We start from the raw sequence: 20,191 nt of genomic DNA, 5'->3' as shown, positions 1-20,191 counted from the left end.
ATTTAAATTGTGAATATTGCGCATACGCTATGTGGTTGGCCTTACATTACATTACATTACATTCATTTCTTCATGTGTGTGTGTTTGTGTGTATGTTGTGTGGAGGCGTTATTCATAATGCGCATTGATTTTTGCCATTGGTCAGCTGGTCTCAGACACGCACTCTCCTGCACCCACCTCCAGCCCCGCCCCTTGGGCCACCTCTATAAGTCGACTGGGCTTGTTGGCAGCAATCAAAAAATCAAAAATTGAAATTGAAGCCAATACGGAAATGATTATTCCAACATATTAACCGGCCACGTGCAACATGCAACCTCGATTCAGTTTCTCAATCAATTGCCAAACTTCGAGCTGTTGAGATATAAAAAATGCAGAATATAATTGTGAGTGCATGAAATTCGACATTGAATTGAGGATGAAGAAGATGAAGCAAATCAAAATGTAAATAAATGCTTATAGAAAATACCCTTTACTTAAGATATGAGATGAGTACTATTTATGGCTTTATACATTTGAGATGAAGCATGTGTGTGATATATATCCTATCTATATGATAACTAATTGATATGACTGTATATTTCTATATAGTATACTTTGTTAAAGAATGACTATTTATTGACATTCTAAATAAATCGTGAGTGCTTCAAGACTCACATTGGTCCATTTAGCGTATGACTACTGCCACTAAGTGATATAGAGGTCTGTTTCAACGATTTATATATATATATATGATGGGTAGTTAAAACAATTAACAATGACTGCGGCCAGTCGTCATGAAATAAAACAGAAACACGAATTGCTTAGTTCGCATTGAGCAATCGAAATGCGAAGGAGAAAAGCAATTTATACACACATCTATACATGTACCTACATTTATATATATATATATCTATCATCATTTTCATGTGTGCTGCAGGCTACTCGTGACATAAGTGATTATAACTATTGCAGGGTAGTGTGAGACAGCATGCCCGGAAAAGTTTGCCAACAATTGTTTCCAAATATTTTTCTTCGTCAAACTTTCCACAGAAATAATAAACAGCCGGACGACAATTCGCTTGATTGTTCATAATTTAAAGCGAGTAATATTGATTTTAGGCTAGCCCCGGCCCCCAGCCTTCACATTGATCTGCCCCTCTGCACCTCTGCCCCTCTACCCCTCTACCCATCTACTCTTCAGCCAGTGGCCAGACGTTAGACCTGTGTGAAGTGTTTTGGCGGGGCAGCGGGGCCGTCCGTGTCCAGACGTTGCCGTCTTGGCCTCATCATTGTCAGCACCATCATTATCGTCATCGAGGGGCCAATGCTGACAGGCTGCCTTGGTTAGCTAACCTAACAATTGACATGCTACCAATATTGTCCTGCCCCACCCCGCAATCCAACCTTTACCCTCACCACAAGCAGTCGTCTTGCACAAGTGCAGCCCTGACATTGCGAGCCGGTTGCATTTTTAATGACGTGACAGTGTTGGCCATAATTGTGCACCCCGCAATTGTTCAATCAGTCAATCAGTCAGTCAGTTGGACAGCGGCACCGTCGAGTCCTGGCCATGTAGCGGGTTTCGGTGACCTAGCTATGTAGGTGGAAAGTCGCGTTTTGAGGTTAGGGCGCTGGTTCAACAGCAATTTGAGCCATATGTGCATACACTGAGCGAAAAGCATATGACAATTGGTGTGAGCATTTGCCATGTAGCCATGTCTAGATGTTGTATAGAAAATTTCTAGTGCTTTGTACGATGACAATATTAAACATAATTGACTTCAATGAAATATCTGATTTTTATATTATTCATAGAAATTTAACTCTTGGCTTTCGGGGTATACATATTACGTCAATCACTCATCAATCAAGTAGTTGTGATGCGAGTTTTAAAACTACTTCTTAGACAGTATTAGCTCACGATTGCCTTAATCACTTAACCTAACTGCACAAAGTCCATATCTATATCTCGCTCCTTAAGCTGTTCAATCAATCACTCATCAATCAGACTTTACCACGGCAACTGCAGTTTGAGAAATGGTAACTGTACAATATTAAATCACTATCAATAGGTATTTTCTTTAGTATATATATATATATATAAATGTATATACATATATGTATATCAACACATTATTTGCCGTTTTCACTCCACTTTCGCTCAGTGTACATTGTGCTAATCGTGTCTATATGCCATGCACTTCTGCTCATTGTCAAAACGCCGACAGGGTGCTTGGCCGAATGACAGTGCAAACCGCCTGATCACACTCCCCCCCTCACCCCTCTCCCCTCTCAGCTGGTAAGTCGCTCCCCATTTCATGTAGACAATTGCAGCACATTTGCACCTGTGACGCAGACAAAGCTCCCGCAGCAGAGCGACTCGAGTCGGGGACACGCCTTGGTTATTGCGAAAAAGGAAAACTTTTGCATTGGCCCAGGCCATTACCGTATATTTTTTATTTTCGTGACATACTGTAGGGATGGTGGGCGTGGTAGTTGCTAATATGGAAGAATTTACAGATGTGAAAAGCACAATTTAATAATTTTATGTGCAGACGGCACAACTTTTTGCCACGAGGCCAGCAAATTCTTTGTGACAAAAGTTTTACTATATATATATAATAAATTTATTTATGTTGAAGTGTGTGTGTGTGTGTGTGTGTGTGTGTGTGTGTAGTCTCATGGACACGCACATAAAAATGATATAGAATTATTAACTTTCTGGGTCTCGAATTGAGCGATAAAAGCAACAACAACAACGCAAACTGGACCCGAGGCTCGAGGCCTTTCATTGTTCGATCAAAGGCCAGGGGTAAGGGCAAAGTTTCTCTTACTCTCTATGTGTGTGTGTGTGTGTGGGTGTATGTGTGTGCGCCGGGGGGTTAACATAACAGTATGCCCAGTAATAAATAGTGAATAGAGCTATTTTCTATGGAATTTATGCGAAAAATGCGTTCAAATGAAATTGAAATAAAAGGTCGAGGGACAGAGGGCTGAAGGGGCAGGGGGCGGGACAGCCCGGTCTTGGTCAATGGGTTGGCGAATGAAGACTAGCATGAATTATATGCAAACATCCCATAGGGTATACTTTGATATTATTAACGGTTATTTGTGCATTTAGCTAAAGTCTGAGAAATTCGATATGCAACAATTTTTATAAATTAGATAAACAAGGAAAAATTACAACAAATCAGAAAACTTTTTTATGCACATGAGTTAATATTAATTAGCTATGAATTATTATTATTATGAGGGAGAGCGAGAAAGAGAGACCATAATACATGTTTTTATATAGATTAATATTATATGACATACAGAACACTCCATTTACCCCTGCAGTCCCTTCAGGAACTCAGAGACTATTTAAGCTAGAGTACTTAGATTTGGTATGTGGTTGCTACAATACGTAATTTTCATAATAATTACGTTCGAGTTGGAAATCAAAACAAATTTCTATTTGAGTAATATTTAAAGAGGGTACCTTTTTTATTTATTTATGCTTAAGTGCAGAAGTCGGGGAGGGGGAGTGCAAGGCACTCCACTTAAATAGATAATATCATACATAAGTAAAGATATGTCGCAGTTCGTGTTGTTCAACTCTTTTGCTGCGGAGCTGCGAAACGGGGCCAGGTCAGACTGTTCGTGGTCTTGGCCAGCAATCTATTAGCACGACCCATGCATAATTCAGTCGCTCTAATGGTAGCTCGCGGGCACAGCATAAAGTGAGAGAGAGAGAGAGAGAGAGAGAGAGAGCGAGAGAGAGTGAGAGAGAGAGCTAAGAAAAAGTATTGCGACACTTAAACAGTTCGAGGAGAGTGAGAGCGAGGGAGTGGGACAGGGAGAGTGAGAACGAGGCAGATTTAGGCCATGTCAGGACAATCAATTGAGCCTGGCCAGAAAGTAGAAAACTAGTTTTTGAGCTGTCACAAAGCTTAAGCCCAGGGCTTGGGCGGGCATTAGCTGTCTGAATTATCTTTATATAGGCCGATATACTATATGAAGACATGGGGTATAGGCATAAGCTGCTCTAATTAGTAAATGCAACACTTCAGTTGAGTCGGGGATTTAGGCGACAAATCCCACTTGAATTTGTCGCGTGCGCAACGGGATTCTGGCCGGGATTCGGGACTCGTGAATCGGGATTTGGGCTGGGCCAATGATAACCGCAGCTGAGCCAAAGCCACAGATTAACCAGTCAAGCACACACGCACACACATATGCATATGTGTGTGCGTGTGCGGTTTATAGCACTTGGAATTTTATGGAAAAACGTCGCGGGGTTTCATTTTAATTCGCTCATCGCAAGGCGTTGGGCTCGTAATCCTTGCCAGAATCATGGCTCATGTTGCGGTTTTATATGCAGCTGTGTGTGGCTGTGTTAGCTGTCACTATTTTCCCTAAGCCTCTCACACACCATCTCTCCCAGCATCACAAAGCCATTTAGCGCCCTGATGAATTTATGGCCCATCTTAAAGCCTAGCCATTCCATTGCCCGACACTCGCCCTCGTTCCACTGGACAAGTCGCAAAAAAAGAAAAAAAAAAAAAAATGAAAAGAACGAGCGAAAGAGGCAAAGCGAGACGTCTAAACAAAATCCGAAATGCAGACCAGGAACTTGATGCGTGTAAACATTGGCCTAGGGTAGGGCGCTCGCCGATGTTGATTGGAGGCTCCTAAGCAAAAAACCAAACAAACCAAAGAGCAAAAAATATATATATAAAAAAAAAAAAAAAAATGAAAGTAAAGTAAACCCAGAAACCGAAACGTTTTCTATTTAATCAAATTCAATTATGAAAAATACACAAAACAAAATACTGAAAAAAATTAAGTATATATGAAAATCTGACATAAAGGTATAAAGATGGTGACTACTTAAGCTGAAATATTTCGGAAAATTTATTAAGGTTACAGAAAGAAGAGAATGATTGTGAAGCAGAGAAATTATAATTATATATTGCAAGAGATTCTTTATACTTGAAATACGAATTCAAACATTAATATATAATTGCAATTAAACAATTAAATATATAGAGATATGCAATATATAGATAAAGACCTCTATAGATATTTACAATATATAGAGATATTTCTATATAAATTTTAATCTTTTCTTCATTTTTCCAGATAAAAATTTTTTCAAAAATTAGAAGCCATATTTTGATTTTGAAGCGTCAAGAAATGCTATTTCGCTCAGTGTGTTAACTGGTCAGAGCAGTTAGCCGATGCTCTTGCGATTGTATACGTGCGTGAGTGCGTATGTGTTTGTGTGTATTGTTCTTGATGCTGCTGCTGTTATCTGTAAGCGAGTGTGTCAAAATCACATTAGATGCTGTTAACATAAGCCAGTGGCTTTTTTTCCCATTGACTTGATTTTTTGTTGTTGTTTGCCAACAAATTGATTGATTGCGATTGATGCGTGCAGCAGTTTTGCCCTTAACCCTGGCACAGAGAAAACAAACACACATAAACACACATATATATATATATATATATATATATATATATATATATATATATATATATGTATACATATATATGTATATGTGTGTGGGAGTTTATTATGAAGATGCCTTTTGGCATGTTTGGCTTTTGTTATCTGCGGCTGGCCAGAAAGATTTCAGGCCAATTCCAAGGAGAAGCTATATGTGTGTGAGTGTGTGTGTGTGGACATTATTAACTTTTGCTTACACTTGACTTTGTTTTGTAAACTTTGTTATCAGCTTCCACTTATCATTATAAAAAGGAGCAGCTAACTATGTCAAGAGCAAATGATTGAGGTAGAACAAGGGCTGTGAGTGGGGTGAAAGAGCTGCGAAAACTTTCCTAAGAGACCTTCACATTAAGCACTCGCCATGGAACTCAGACTAAATAAAGGGAAAGCAGAACTGAAAGCGTACGAAATGAGCTTGAAGCGTGAACAAAAGATTAGAAATTCTCTGAGCTAAGATATAACAAATCTCATATATGGATTTCCCATGCAACTATCATATTTATTTAACTAAAAACCTACTCACAAATTCTTTTTACCAATTTTTATTTAATTTGTATTTATTTTCGGGTTTTCTCTTTTTTATTATTTTATATTACTTTGTCTTTTAGCATTTCCTTTTGCAGAATGTTTTGAAGTTTAAGAGCGTGCGTTTAAACTTTGGCTGCGAAAGTTGTTTTGTACATTTTTCTGGGGACACTTGCCTCTCTGGGGCATAGTCCACACCTACCTGACTGACTAGCACTGGCTCTGGCTCAGGCTCTGGCTGGCTGTTAAGTATCTGTGCGAATGCCCCTCTTCGTGCACCTGCTCGGCCCAACAACAACAGAGCCCACAAAAACTTTGATATTGCATACCTTATCGCAATTCGCCTTGTGGCCTGTGGCAAATCGAAACAAAAAATCTTTGGGCTAATTTCGTGACATTTTCGACTAGGTAGATACCTTGGAAAATAGTTACTGAAATTCTGAATATACAAATGTGAGGTGCTCGAAAAAGTATTATACTATATGCTGATATCTTATGGTATTTGAAAACAAACCTTGAACCAAGTCATAATGAGTTAGACAAACAAGCTGAGTAACTGAGATAGCCTTACATAGCATATAGCTGGCTCAAACCCTTGTTGTTGCCATTCAATGGTTACAGGGTATTTAATCTAAAACTTGGTAAATTCGCTTTGTCAGCTTTGTGCTTGCCCCACACAGCAGAACCTTTTGTGTGGCCTGGCCTAACAAGGGAGCCAACACATTTGCCACACACAAACACACTCACACACAGACACACGCACACACACTCTCGCTCATTCAGTTATCCACAAATAGATAGAGTGTCAACTGTTTTTTTTATTTTTTTGCCAATTGTTGCGCATGAAAAACTGCAGCGCATCAATAAACTTGAATTTTTTGCATAGCCCTCGTCCAGCTGGGGTCAGAGGTTAAACAGAGAGAGCGAGAGCGAGAGAGAGAGAAAGAGCGAGAGAGAGAGAGCGAGAGCGAGATAGTGAGCGCACTTGAAAACTGTTTGTATTCCCGGAACGTCAGCCGGCAATTGATGCGTTTTTTGCTTTTGAGCAGTTACTGCCTGGAAAAAAAAGGAAAGAAAGGGTTTGTGAAGGGGTTGCGGTGGCTGTAAGGAGTTAAAGGGTTAAAAAATGAACTCGCGCTTATAATAAACAATTTTCATGGCCTTTTTTTATGGCATCTACATATGTTGGCCTGGCCCGGAGCCAGAGCCTGGCCATAAACCAACAGAAGCCACCACACAGCCATAAACTAGCTGACATAGCCACCGTCTCGCTACGTTGTGCCATTCCACTTCGTTCCAGTTCAGTTTCGATGGTATACAGCAGACGAAGACATAACAAATAAGTGTAGAGAGTAGAGAGTGTAGCGTATAGAGAGTAGAGTGAAGAGAGTAGAGAGTAGAGTGTCGAGTCTATAGGCTAGAGTTTATAGTGTAAGTCCAGAGGCTACAGTCTAGAGTCAACAGTCCAGAGTTTACAGTCAAGAGTCTACAGTCTAGAGTCTACTATCTGAAGTCTACAGTTCAGAGTGTAGGGTGTAGAGTTTACAGATTAGAATATAGAGTCTACAGTCCAGAGTGTAAGGTGTAGAGTTTACAGCTTACAGTTGACAAAGTCTACAGTCTAGAATCTATAGTCTAGAGTCTATAGTCTACAAATGGGGTGTAGAGTTTTGATTGCTGTTGAGCTTAGTTTGGAGGCAGACCAAAGTAATGCAAAGGCACACAGTGCCACCTTCTGTTGTCATTGTTGTTGGACTTGTCGTACCTTTGTTTGCCATCTGACATAGACCCATCCACAGTCCAGAAGGCTCTATGTCTCCAGCACCCGCGCCCTTCCCACCCTAACAGCAACACAAAGTGCTCGACTTTAATTGAAAAACTTTTTTGCAGCCGTGTAAAACAATTGTGTGGGTGTGACGCTGCATGTCGTGGGTGGGGGCAGTGGAGGCAGACGGGTCGTCTCATATTTTGGGCGGGAAATCAATTAGAAAATTGTGGTGGCGAAAAATGTCCCGGAAAAATTGCCGAAACATAATAATAATAATTGGCAACCTATGGGCAGCCAGTGGGCAAGCAAAGTTGCATTAAATTTGCCATGTTTGACATGCAACGTGCACCGTGCAACATGCCACATGCTGCATGCCACATGCGACATGCCACAAGCAACTCAATTAAAAAGTTCAAAGTTGGTGGCACGCCCAAAAGAGTAGCTCGATGTCTATATGTAGCACGTAGTTTAAGTTAAACAAAAATCAAATTATTTCGATCCAGAGGGACACGTGGAACGAGCTTATATGGCGTGAGGGCAAAAATATACAATATAATAAATATTTTCAATAACTATAATATTTTATATTCATAATATTCAATATTCTATGTAATTAACTAATATTTTGCCGTACATTTTTAAATCCATCTGTCTCTCATGTGTATTTAAGAAAACGTTGGACCTGCATCTAACCGAGAGTCCCATGGACATTCTTAAATTTTGACTTCTCTGTAGCTCAGAGCTCTTTTCAGCATTATTTAAGTTTAAAGATATACTTTCTTAAGCTATATACAATTTATGGTTATAAAAATACTATCGAATGGGAAAGATTTTTCATTCACAAAACTATCGATAGCATAGGTCTACTAAATGTTCTTTACCAACACTAACAACGCTCATATTTCAGCACACCCACAAGCGCACTCACAGTGCCTCCCCTACCTATCTGCATGCATCCATCTCTTGTGAAGCATTTCAACAATTTCTCATGGCATTCCAAAGTTGATAAATTGCTTTCAATCTATGCATTCTCCGCACATTTCCTCTGTCGTTGTCCAACACTAATATTCACTAACCACAGCACCTCGTCACTGTCAGCTGCAACAGCAACAGCAACAGCAACTTTTGTTGCTTTTCCACTCCATTTGGCTAACTCAATGACAAGATACTCTATAGAGAGGGAGAGCGTTTCTTTATATTATTTGATTTGAATATTTAGCATATTTAAAATAATATATTTTATCAATATGGTTAACAAGAATCAAATACATGTTTATTAAATTCAGTAATAATCAAATTAAATTTATGTCTCAATAATCTAATATTTTTAAAGCTTAAATATGTGTATACATTTAATAATTACAAAAATTAATTTAATTTGATTATTTTGAGTTTAAGCCTGTTATATAAATATATGAGTAATACATAACAATTTTCGTTGCTCATTTAATATAATATATATACATATATATACTTTTTTTAGATCATAATTTAAAAATACATTTATTTATGTAAAAAATATTTTTAAAATGTTGTACAAAATCATATTTTTCATCTAGTTCTGCCACTCAAATATATATATAAGCAGTTTTTTTTGCATTAATCTGTAACTATAACAAAACTTGATGTTAACTTGACAAATATTAGCCTAAAAGTTGGCCCAAGCTCTTGGCCGAATCCAAGTCCTAGTCTTTTGTTCCAGGGGCATTTATTGTATTTTATTTTAATTTCTGTGGTTTTCTTTTTCCTTTATTTTCTCTTACTTTTTTTTTGTTTTTGTTTTCAGGGTGTTTTTCTGTTGGAATTTCGCAAATGTATTTGCAGCTGTGTCTGTGCCCGGTTCCATCAGTCTGCGGCTAGTTGAATGATGTTGACATTTGCCACACTGCCCCACACAGCCGGCCATGGCACAACCGTTTCACACATGCCACATGTGAGCGGGCAGCGTAGAAGAAGAAGCAGCAGAAGCAAACACTTGCCACAAACGGCAGCAATGCACGCGTTTTGCGTTTCATCTGGCAGCTAATTATGAAGCATTTGCATTGCAAGCAACGCAAACAACAACAAATCCAATTAGTATGACTCACTAGAGCATCGAAGCTGACTGAGTGCTGCGTGCTGAGTATTAAATCAGACTCGACGCAGTCATTAAAGTTAGTGAAGGCAAATGCAGCCTGCAGCTACGAATTACAATTGTCGTAAATATATGTGAAATTAAGCAAAGTTTTAAGAGCAATTCGTATTTATAGACCAGCTGCTTATGTTTTGATTAGTGCAGGAGAGAGGGAGGAATAAGAAGAGAGAGAGAGAGAGTGGGAAATATATGATGAATAGCTTTTAGAATGGCGAAAGCAGCTTAAATTGTGCTGCGAATTGCTTATGGAATACGTGAGGTAATTTACAACTCATTCATACATTCACTCGGCTATTGCCAGCTGTTTGCATACTTTAATATGTATGTACAAGGAAGAGTAGTTAAAGTTATAATGTTATTTTTGTGGTTACGCTTATTGGGAGAGTGCCGGATCGAAAATGAATATATCTATTGCCCTCTGTCTAAGGCTTTGCGATAGAATCATATATATTCCTCTGAAGTATGATTCAATAAAGATGCTCCAGGTGATATAGCTATGCTCAACAAACTGATATCTAAATATTTCATTGACGGCTTTGCGGCGTAATAATGCTCTAAGATCAGTTACTTTTGATCATCAACCCTTAAAACGAAATCTAATTAGCCTAGTCAACGAACCGTTTTGATTCAGCTAGAACGACTTTTATGGCATACTCAGATATCTTAGTGATCTATGTTGACTTGATCTGACCTCCACTTTCTCTGGCTATCCTAAATGTAGTGGGGTATAATAGCGCATTCCGAAGAACCACATTGATCTGTGCTGAACTAATGGATGAGCTATAGCGATCTAAGCTACACTCAGACGAATGATACACAATTATTAAACCTGGGCTGATCGAAACTTCGATCATAACTCCGTTTTTTATTAAGCTTATCGTCATGTAAAATCTATATCTAATAGGAAAGTTTGTTATACAAGTAATTTGAATATATATTTTTTTCAATAACAAATCTCTATTTAGCATAGTTTTGCTTATGTCTCTGTAATAGATTGTACGATCTTGAATTCCATGTTAATGCTTGAGCACATTGTACTTAAGTGGAGCACACATCTCACAGCTTAAAAAGCCATGTTCCTCAACTAGTTATACAATTGCCAAACGAAAGTAAACAGATGCAATTGTTAATTAAAAAGAGCTCAAATATACAGCGGGACAACAACAGAGGCGAGCGGAATATACAATTAGTATATGCAATGCACAGAAGTAAGCAAGGCATGCGAGCAGAGGAGCCTTTCCTGGCTGACGCGCAAAAGCCACGTTTATAGTTGATGGACATACAAAGCCGTAAACGAAATATGAAGACGTGCCCCATAGAGAGAGAGAGAGAGAGAGAAAGAACGTGAGTGAGTGAGTGAGCTTCTCTTGTTGCAACGGCTGTAAGCAGTGGGAGTTGGTGTCCCCCCTCATTGTGACAGCTGCTCGCAGTGCAATTCATTAACCGTTTGCTGTACGGTTTCTCAAGTGGCGCCTTTGGCTTTTGACCCGCTGGGCAGGCCTGCGACTCGAGCCAAATGGCCGGCCATTAGCCAAGGCTGGAACACGTGTGCACAATGCGCTCGGTCGAACGGTCGCATTTATGACGGCCAAAACCAAAACCAAAACCGAAGGAAAATAGCAGATTTATGCAAAACCCAATTTTAATGAGGTGCCATAAATGGATGCAAAGCGCGTTTAGCTTTTATGGCAACCAGCAATAAGATTTTCAATATTCGCATTTGGCGTACCTGCTCGGGCAGGGATTACCTGAGAGCTGGGCTGCCCAGGTAGGGCGGCGGCACTCGCCGAGTTGGCAGCTTAAATAGACGAGACGCCGAGAGCTGGGCAACCAGTAGCCACACGACAGCCAAGCAAGCAAGAGCAACTTCAATCGATCATGGGCAGCACACACTCCGATACGCACAGCAGCAATGCGAGCATTCGCGTCAGCTATGCCGACTTGACGCCGAGTCAAGTCGGCTGCTGTCCGTCGCCGCGTCCACAGTGGTGCCAATTACTCGCCCAGCTGCAGCGCAAGCTGGCCAAGAAGCGTCAATGCGCCTTTCAGCGTGGCTGCGGGGCGCGCACAGCACTGCTGCGCCCCATGCCCAGATGCTCCTCATTTGGCAGCTGCAGCACGCTCCTGACTTCCAGCCAGCAACAGCAGAAGAAGAAGAGGAAGCAGCAGCAGGTGGACAACAACTACGCTCAGTGGAAATGCATGTTCGAGCATGCTGAAAGCAAGCGACTACTGCCCCAGGCGCTGCGTCCACACGACATTAGCGAAGCGCTCTCCGGCCAGACAACGCCTCGAGGCTTTCCCTCACACACGGACACACGCCGCTGCACGTTGGCCGAGCACCCCAAGCTGCTAGAGGAGGAACAAGAGCATGAGAAGGAGCTGGAGCAGCACACGCCCCTTTACGATGATTGCAAGGTGCGACGTCGCCTCAGTTTCCGCCTGCCCGGCAGCGGCAGCGCCAGCCAGAGTAGCGTGCGTCGTCTGTCCACACGTCAGAAGGCCGACCAGGCCAAGCTCGAACAGCAGCTGGAGCGAGAGCTACGTGATCTGGAGGAATACTACGGCGCCTTTCACTATGCACGGCGCAATGAGCGACGCATTTGACGAGCAAATAGTGATACAGCGAGAGAGAGGGAGAGAGAGAGATAAGAAGAGTTGACAAATGGAATCCGCAATGTGATAGCTTTTAATATATGTAGAATAGCTAACTTAGTTTTAAGTCAATTTGAATGAAATTCAGTCTAAAATAAAAGTAAAAGAAAAGCAAAATCAAGCCGATATATCAGTCAATCAAATACTATTAGCTGAAGGTCATTTGAAACTCAATGATGCAGCTGAAAAGAGTGAAATAGCCTAGAAATACGATATCTGCGGTCATTTGTATTTCTTGGCTGTTTATTGGGTTGGAATGCCAGCATAGGTGCATGTATAGAATATCAACAACATTCAAGCTCAGCATTATTAGTTGAAATAAGTAAAGTCTAGGCGAAGAGTTGTAGCCCTGGAAAGTGCGAGGTCTGTCTTCAATCAACCAATCAATCATTGGGTAAAGGAATAATAATATGTAGTTCATATAAGACAAGGGGTCAGTGGCCTTTAAGGTTCAGTGACGTAATAAAATAATTAATTTTCGCTAATGTGTTTAATCGATAACGAATAAACGGAATGAGTTATCGATTTTTTTTTAGATAAGCTCAATATCCGCACTGTATATACGGTAGTTAAAAAAGTCTCTAGCTCTCATATCTTCTGAGATCTACGCGTTCATACATATGGACGGTCAAATAGACGGGCAGGACTTAATCGATTCAGCTCGTCGCCCTGATCAAGAATATATATACTTTTACATTATATATACTTAAAAAAACCATACCTTTAAAAAACCAATATACCCTAATTTCCCAATTTAAATTCTAGAATACATCACAGAAATCAGTCTGTCAATCAAATCGATTGAAGCAAGCAAGGAATAATTTTAAATACATGCTAAAACATCGAGATTCAAATTACTCAATTAATGAAACACATTATCCATTATTCAAATCAATATCAAAGAGACAAAATGAAATGACAATTAGTCAATCAGTTCATCAAACGCAATATATGTATGTACATGCTGCCAAACAAATGCTTTGGGCTTTGAGACTCTGTCCGATAAATGTTTGATAGCTTAACTAAGCAGTCAATCAATCTATCCCAGTCAGTGGAAGAGATTACCATTCAACATGTGCGTGGCCATAGTGTAATCCTTTTGTTTTGCTGGCATGCTATTCATAAGCTAGAAATAGATATGCCAAATGAGTTCAAATTGTCTGATGTATGAAGACAAATTTAATTGCCAGCATGAATGGAATAGTAATTGGGTCCATTTGTGTAGCGAGCTATCAGTTTTAGAGTTAAGGCTGCCAACGCTCCTAAAGTGGGGCAGGGTCACTGGCAAATGCCACTGGCAATAAATCAGAGTCAATGTATTCGCTGCCAGCTTACAAAAAAAAAAAAAAAGAAAAAGAAAAATACATGAAAATGCTAGAAAAACTTAGCCAAAATGCAGCCAGAAATGCAACAGTTAAAAGAGCGAGAGCAAAATTGAGGGTGCAAGAGAGAGAGAGAGAGAGAGAGAGAGAGAGAAGGAGACAGTTGAGGAAGATTTTATGGGATTTTTTCTGGCTTAGCAATAAGTCAGAGCAACGCAAGGCAATGCTGTATACCCTGTAATAAAAGAGTGTTGTGCGGGCTGAATAATGGCATTTGTCAGTTAAACGTTAACGAATGAGGGAAATAAACAAAAATGGGGGAGGGATAAATAATATGTATATGATAGTATGAAAGTCTGTGCGAGGAGTTGGCACAAATACCCTGTAGTAGTTAGAGAGAGAGAGAGAGAGAGAGAGAGAGAAAACGGATAAGCAGGGTAGGTAGGGTAAGCAGGGCAGAGCTATGTTACGTTATAATTGACGCTTAAAGAGAGAGAAGGAGCGCAGGTAGATACATATATGATATGTGAGATATATATTTCTAGATATTTCATATAGCTAAAGAGATAAGAAGTCTGACTAAAAGATAGAAACATATTGAGGTAGACAATATGACATAGGCTTAGACATAAGGTGAGATATATCATCTACAGGTAGCTAGATCTGAGGACTAGAGAAGAGAATGAATAGGAGATCAAGGATATTTGCGAAACCGTTAGAAAGTTGTGTACGAGCATATGCAGGTAGAGGCAGGTAACTGGACAAAGAGATAGACTGTATTGATTGAATATATATGTAGAATAGGATAGGAATAGATTGAAGAAAGAGAAACAGAAAGAGAGAGAGAGATATATATATATATAAATATATAAATATATATGCATATATATACATACATATATATGCAAAGAAACGTATGTGCAGAATGCGGCAGAAAGAGATAGAGCGATGCTATGAATAATAATAACATAATGCATATATATTCATTTACATGATGTATGAATTAATATTTTATATTTTAGTATACGGATAGTAAAGATGAAAACGAAAATAAATATGAATTGAAATTGCATCTACTTGAAATTTTTTATGTTTGGCAACTTTTCAAACTACTCTCGCTGCTATTTAGCCTTCGATTTATCTTTATCGTTTACGGGCGGACATTTCAATCAGTCAATTTCACAGTGTCCAGCGATTGCTATTGATGATGTGTCTCTTCGCTTATATTGACAAGTTCTGTTTTCTCTCGATCTTAATTTGATTTTTGGCAACAGCAACAAATGCGAACTGCGAATTTAATTCATTAGGCAAAACAAAAATTAAATCTAATGCCCGCTGAGCGAGAGGAGAGAGGAGGAGAGGCATTGTTAGCTGAAGATTAATGAGGCTGGCCAGTGGCAGGCGAAATGCCAGAGACGGCGACGCGCCACATAATGCAAATGCCGCAATGAAATATTTGTGGCACTTGTGGCGCCCCCGACAGACATGAGGCACATGAAAAAAAAAAGAAAATAAAATGAATAAAATAAAATAAACTAGATGACAACAAGTTGAACGAACCGCAAAGCTGACCACAAAAATTGGCACAAGTTCACAGAGATAGACAACGAGAGAGAGAGAGAGAGGGGGAGAGGGAGAGAGAGCGACAACTGAACTCAATCAATGGGGCTGTTGAACATTTAGCTGGGACAGCTACTAGCAAAACAGCCAACAAACAACATTCATTGAAATCGTTGTGGCTCAGCTCGCCAGCTAACAAACCGACTATTTAGATGTTGTCCACTTGGCCAGGGCCTGTGGCTTAAATCGATAGCCACGGGCGAAGGGCGCGTCACGTGCTAACAAAGTCAACAAATGAAAACTAATCGGCAATTATAAGCAAATGTCTGCAGTGAAAGCGGAAAGAGAACAAGCAAAACAGAACATAAAAGAGACAGAGTCAGAGAGAGAGAGAGAGAGAGAGAGAGAGAGAGAGAGAGACTCTGACAGTCAAACAGACAGTCAATTTTAGCATGCAACATGCGGCGTATGAGTAACGCGTGTTAGCCAAATGTCGCAAAGCGGCTAATAAGAAATGTACAAGCAGAGCCAAATACCATAAATACGAATGCTGAATGCCCTAACAAGACTTTGTTCTCTTACAGACAAGCAGGAAATCGAATGTGAATCGAAACTTTATGTAAGACAATTCCCATTTGACAAATCCTTATTAGACCATCTGGTTTTATGAATATAATGCCTCGTTGACTTAGATAGGGTATTCGAGTGGAAGAAGGCAAAACATAGTAGTCAGAAGAGAATGAAGCTGCTCGACTTAGCCAACAAGAGTCAAAAGACAAGGCGAACAAGGCAAGATGAGACAGTGGATGAGAGAGAGGGAGATGGAGAGGAAGAGGAAGAGAGACAATATCACGATATGAGAGGCAGGGCAAAGCAAGACAAACAGCCGGCAAATACTTTTCAATTTCGGGCACAGACTTAATGCCGCTCACTGCAGTCGAGGCTGACGCTGAGGCTAAGGCTGAGGCTGAGGCCGAGGCCAAAAGCCGACTCGCAATGAATCAGAGCCGTTGCTTGGCTCTTCTCTCATATCGTAAATGGCAATTACCCAGTAGAGGGCACATCGGCGGGGGCGATTAGGGGCAACATAAATGATTGCATACGTGCAGGCGCCGAGCCAGCCGCAATTTTGGCTAATCAAATAAATTTGTCAGTTTATGCGTGTTGCCACATTTCACGCATGTTAAGTGGGTCGCGACACGGTCGTCCTGTCTCTCTCTCTCTCTCTCTCTCTGGCTTTGTCCCTTTCTGCCTCTTTGTTTAAGCCTGCTCGTTTTGGGATGTTTTCATATGAAGTTCCCCTGTCTGGCTGCTGCGACGAGGTCTATTTTTAAAGCCCCAAAACTTAATCATTCGACTATTTGAGGATTTGGTTTTAATACCTCTGTTTTCACTCTATCAAAACGGGTATATATGATGACATGATGATATAATAATATGATGATATGATGATATGATGACATGATGACATGATGATATAATAATATGATGATATGATGATATAATAATATGATGATATGATGATATGATGATATGATGATATGATGATATGATGACATGATGATATAATAATATGATGATATGATGATATGATGATATGATGATATGATGATATGATGATATGATGACATGATGATATATTAATATGATGATATGATGATATGATGATATGATGACATGATGATATAATAATATGATGATATGATGATATGATGATATGATGATATGATGATATGATGATATGATGATATGATGATATGATGATATGATGATAGGATGATATGATTATTTTTAACACTTCCATGTTCACATATGGTTTTTACAGTTACTTTCTTTTGGTCCCAGGAATTTTCGGCAGAGCATTGCGCAGCCGTGCGAAATAAAGTAAATTTAACATAATATTGAATCGAATACGCTCACCGGGGTTCCAGGTGTGCGTAGTTTAGGGCTGAGGCTGTGACAGAGGTGTGTAAGTGTGTGTGTGTGTATGTACAGCATAAATAAAGGGTGTATTAGTTTGAAACAGGCAGCCAGACGAGGCTTAAGTCGAGCATTATAAAGTGATTCCACTTGAGTAGCAAGCAAGCAGAAAGAGAGGAAGAGGGAGCGAGAAATCAACCTATAAACCTGTAAACTGTTTTATTCTCATTTTTAGCATGCGAAATTTGATTTTGTGCTAGAATATTTATTAAAATTGTATTTTTCAATTTATCCACAATTTGCGTTGTTGACAATGACTTTCAGAACCGCCATATACCGACTACTCCAGCAAGTTCTTCCCACTTTTCCTGTTATTTTTCCCATATTGCTCAGGCTCCAGTTTGTGGCTGGCAACGTCAGTCGCAGCCGCTATCGTTGGCAACGCGATGAAATCGTTTTATTTCCCTTTGACGCTTCCGCCGGCGGCCTCTTCACATGCCACACCCACCCCCAGTCACATGCAACACGACCAACTCCACTCTGCCCCAGCCCCCCGCGCACCTTTCGGCCGCCGCCCTCGGGTCCATCCATCCCACCATGCTGCCGGTGAGTCATTCGTGTCTGTTCACGCTGATGCTGATTGTGTGCAAATGATAGCAATATGGTAACAATCTTTATGCCTCTACCTTGCCAGCCTTGCCTGCGCCTTTGCTTCGCCTCATTCTCTCACCTCCCACTTCTCATCATCATCGCGCAGCATCCAACAATTTGCTATTACAGTTATACTCATCAGCATCATTCGTGGGGTATTTTGCCATGCGTCGCAGCAGGCAATCCAATTTTATCTCTTTACATTTTGATTTCGACCAAGAAAGAGATATATATATGTATAAACATATATATAGAAGGGGAGAGAGGGGGCGAAAGATAGCGTATGTTTCCTGGAACTGCTATCGACCCGATGTTCAGCTACGTCGCATTCTAATTGGATTTCTGTTCGTGGAAATGCAATGAATCTTCTGCTGCCTGCATTCACTAATACATTCATGGTAACGAATATTAAAGCGAGAACAGCTGCTCAGCAGAGATACAATCTTAACCGTTTGCTTTCCTTAACGGTAATAGCATAACATATAAGTATTAACAGTGGAGCTCTTAACAGTGTAAGTTGAGTTGATATTTATGTTGGCGAATCTGTGGAAAATCTTACTGTTCTGCAAAGCTAACATCCAATTACTAAGTTAACATAATGAATGGACTTTATATATATATTAGCAGTCGACTGTTGAAGTTGATTAACAGCAGCAGCTTTGACAATGATGTTAACAAGAAACTGTTAATAATTCACTATGTGAACTGTTAGTCTGTCCATCTCCAGTTAATTCTAACTTTACAGCTCTTTTACAGGGTAACTGCCCGCTGTGCCATTTTCATTTGGAGGTTTTATAACTTGATGTTTTGTTATTATGAAGATTTTTGCGCTTTCCGTTGGCCCAACTTGGCATATGTGGAAAATTGTTGCAAACAAATCATTTGCATGCGCGCCAATCTCAACGTTGGCTTGTGTGTGTGTGTGCGTGTGGGTTGACAGAAATAAGTTCATCATGTTATAAATTATTACAGTCTGTTTTGTATGCACACTCACAAGAGAAAATTAGATTCTTGTCGCTGCGTTACTTTCTCGGCGCACTCCCTCTTTTCTCTCTCTCTCTCTCTCTCTCTCTCTCTCAAATTCTCTGTTTCTGTCACACACACGAGTCATCTCCATTTGATTCATATGAAGTTGGCGCTTAATTAAATTTTAATGACAATGTACACAACACTATATCATGCCACAAATCCCGATGGATTTTAGCTGGCAGCGCCAAATTGAGATAATAAAATGCCGCATGGACACGCACAATATATTGGAGGACCGGCCAAAAAGCGAGGACTAGGGCCAAGAGCACAGCAGCAGTCGATGTGAGGTAAGAGCCTTGCCTCCCATGCCAAAAGAAATGATGGCCAAAGTCTTTGGCTTTGCAGTCCTGCAGCAAATCTCACTTAAGGCGCATGGGGCGTATGCGTTACGCAATTAGTTGAAGCTCATTCGAGAGCAAGCTGGGAGGGGAGCGCGGGGACAGGGGCTGGTATACTAAATGACAAAAGGATAAAAGGCATTTGCCGAAAAATAAATTAGACAGCAGCGCAAGCTGCCTAGGCGGAGGGGGACAAGCATGGGGGCGGGGATGTCTTGTACATAAGCCAAAGCGTAAGTGCCAATTAAAAAGCCAACAAAAAACGGAAGAAGAAGAAAACGCATAAAACAGGACAAACAAAAAAAAAAAAAAAAACGCGAAAGAAGCGGACATAAGTAAATGATAATGAAAGGGCATGCTAAATAAGAGCAGACAGACACCACCCCACAGGCCATAAAATTGAGCAAGGACAAGAATTAGGGGACACACTTAGAAACACGCACACACACAGCGGCATACACACACCCATAAATCGCCTCATTTAATATACTGAAAGACGTATTCAAAGCTCTTGAGGAAAAAAAAAACGATTTCGATGTGCATTTCAATCTTGAGGAAACCCTATTCATTAATTCAATTTCTTTAAGTAACTTAACAAAGTTTGACTCTTTTTTAAATTTTGTTAGAAATTTTGGTTTTGTTAAGATTTGTATTTTGCTTTTCCTCATTTTTTTTTTTTTTTTTTTTTGCCTTTACTAACTTTGCAAAGCTAATTTTTATAGCATTAGCTTGGCCTTGAATATGAGACATTTCCAAGCTACTTAATGAGTGTGTAAATTATTATCATAGTCAAAAATGACAGTGAATATCTATAAGAAA

The 20,191-nt window shown here is 40.0% G+C and overlaps 2 protein-coding genes across 3 annotated transcripts in view; one reads left to right on the top strand and one right to left on the bottom strand.

Annotated features, from left to right (window-relative positions):
- LOC108619543 (uncharacterized) overlaps nt 1-20,191 on the bottom strand; it is a 65,028-nt gene that overhangs the window by 25,790 nt on the left and 19,047 nt on the right. The gene's annotated exons all lie outside the window — the stretch shown is intronic.
- nullo (cellularization-related protein nullo) lies at nt 11,714-14,937 on the top strand. The gene has a single exon (XM_089474049.1). It carries the CDS (start codon nt 11,776-11,778, stop codon nt 12,502-12,504), a length of 729 nt encoding a protein of 242 aa, XP_089330175.1. The 5' UTR covers nt 11,714-11,775; the 3' UTR covers nt 12,505-14,937.

Source organism: Drosophila arizonae, chromosome X, assembly GCF_054131065.1.
Source record: "Drosophila arizonae isolate 15081-1271.41 chromosome X, UAZ_ARI_1.0, whole genome shotgun sequence".
Lineage (NCBI taxonomy): Eukaryota > Metazoa > Arthropoda > Insecta > Diptera > Drosophilidae > Drosophila > Drosophila arizonae.
The sequence above is the reverse complement of the archived record's forward strand: the minus strand, read 5'-3'. Positions and strand labels throughout refer to the sequence as shown.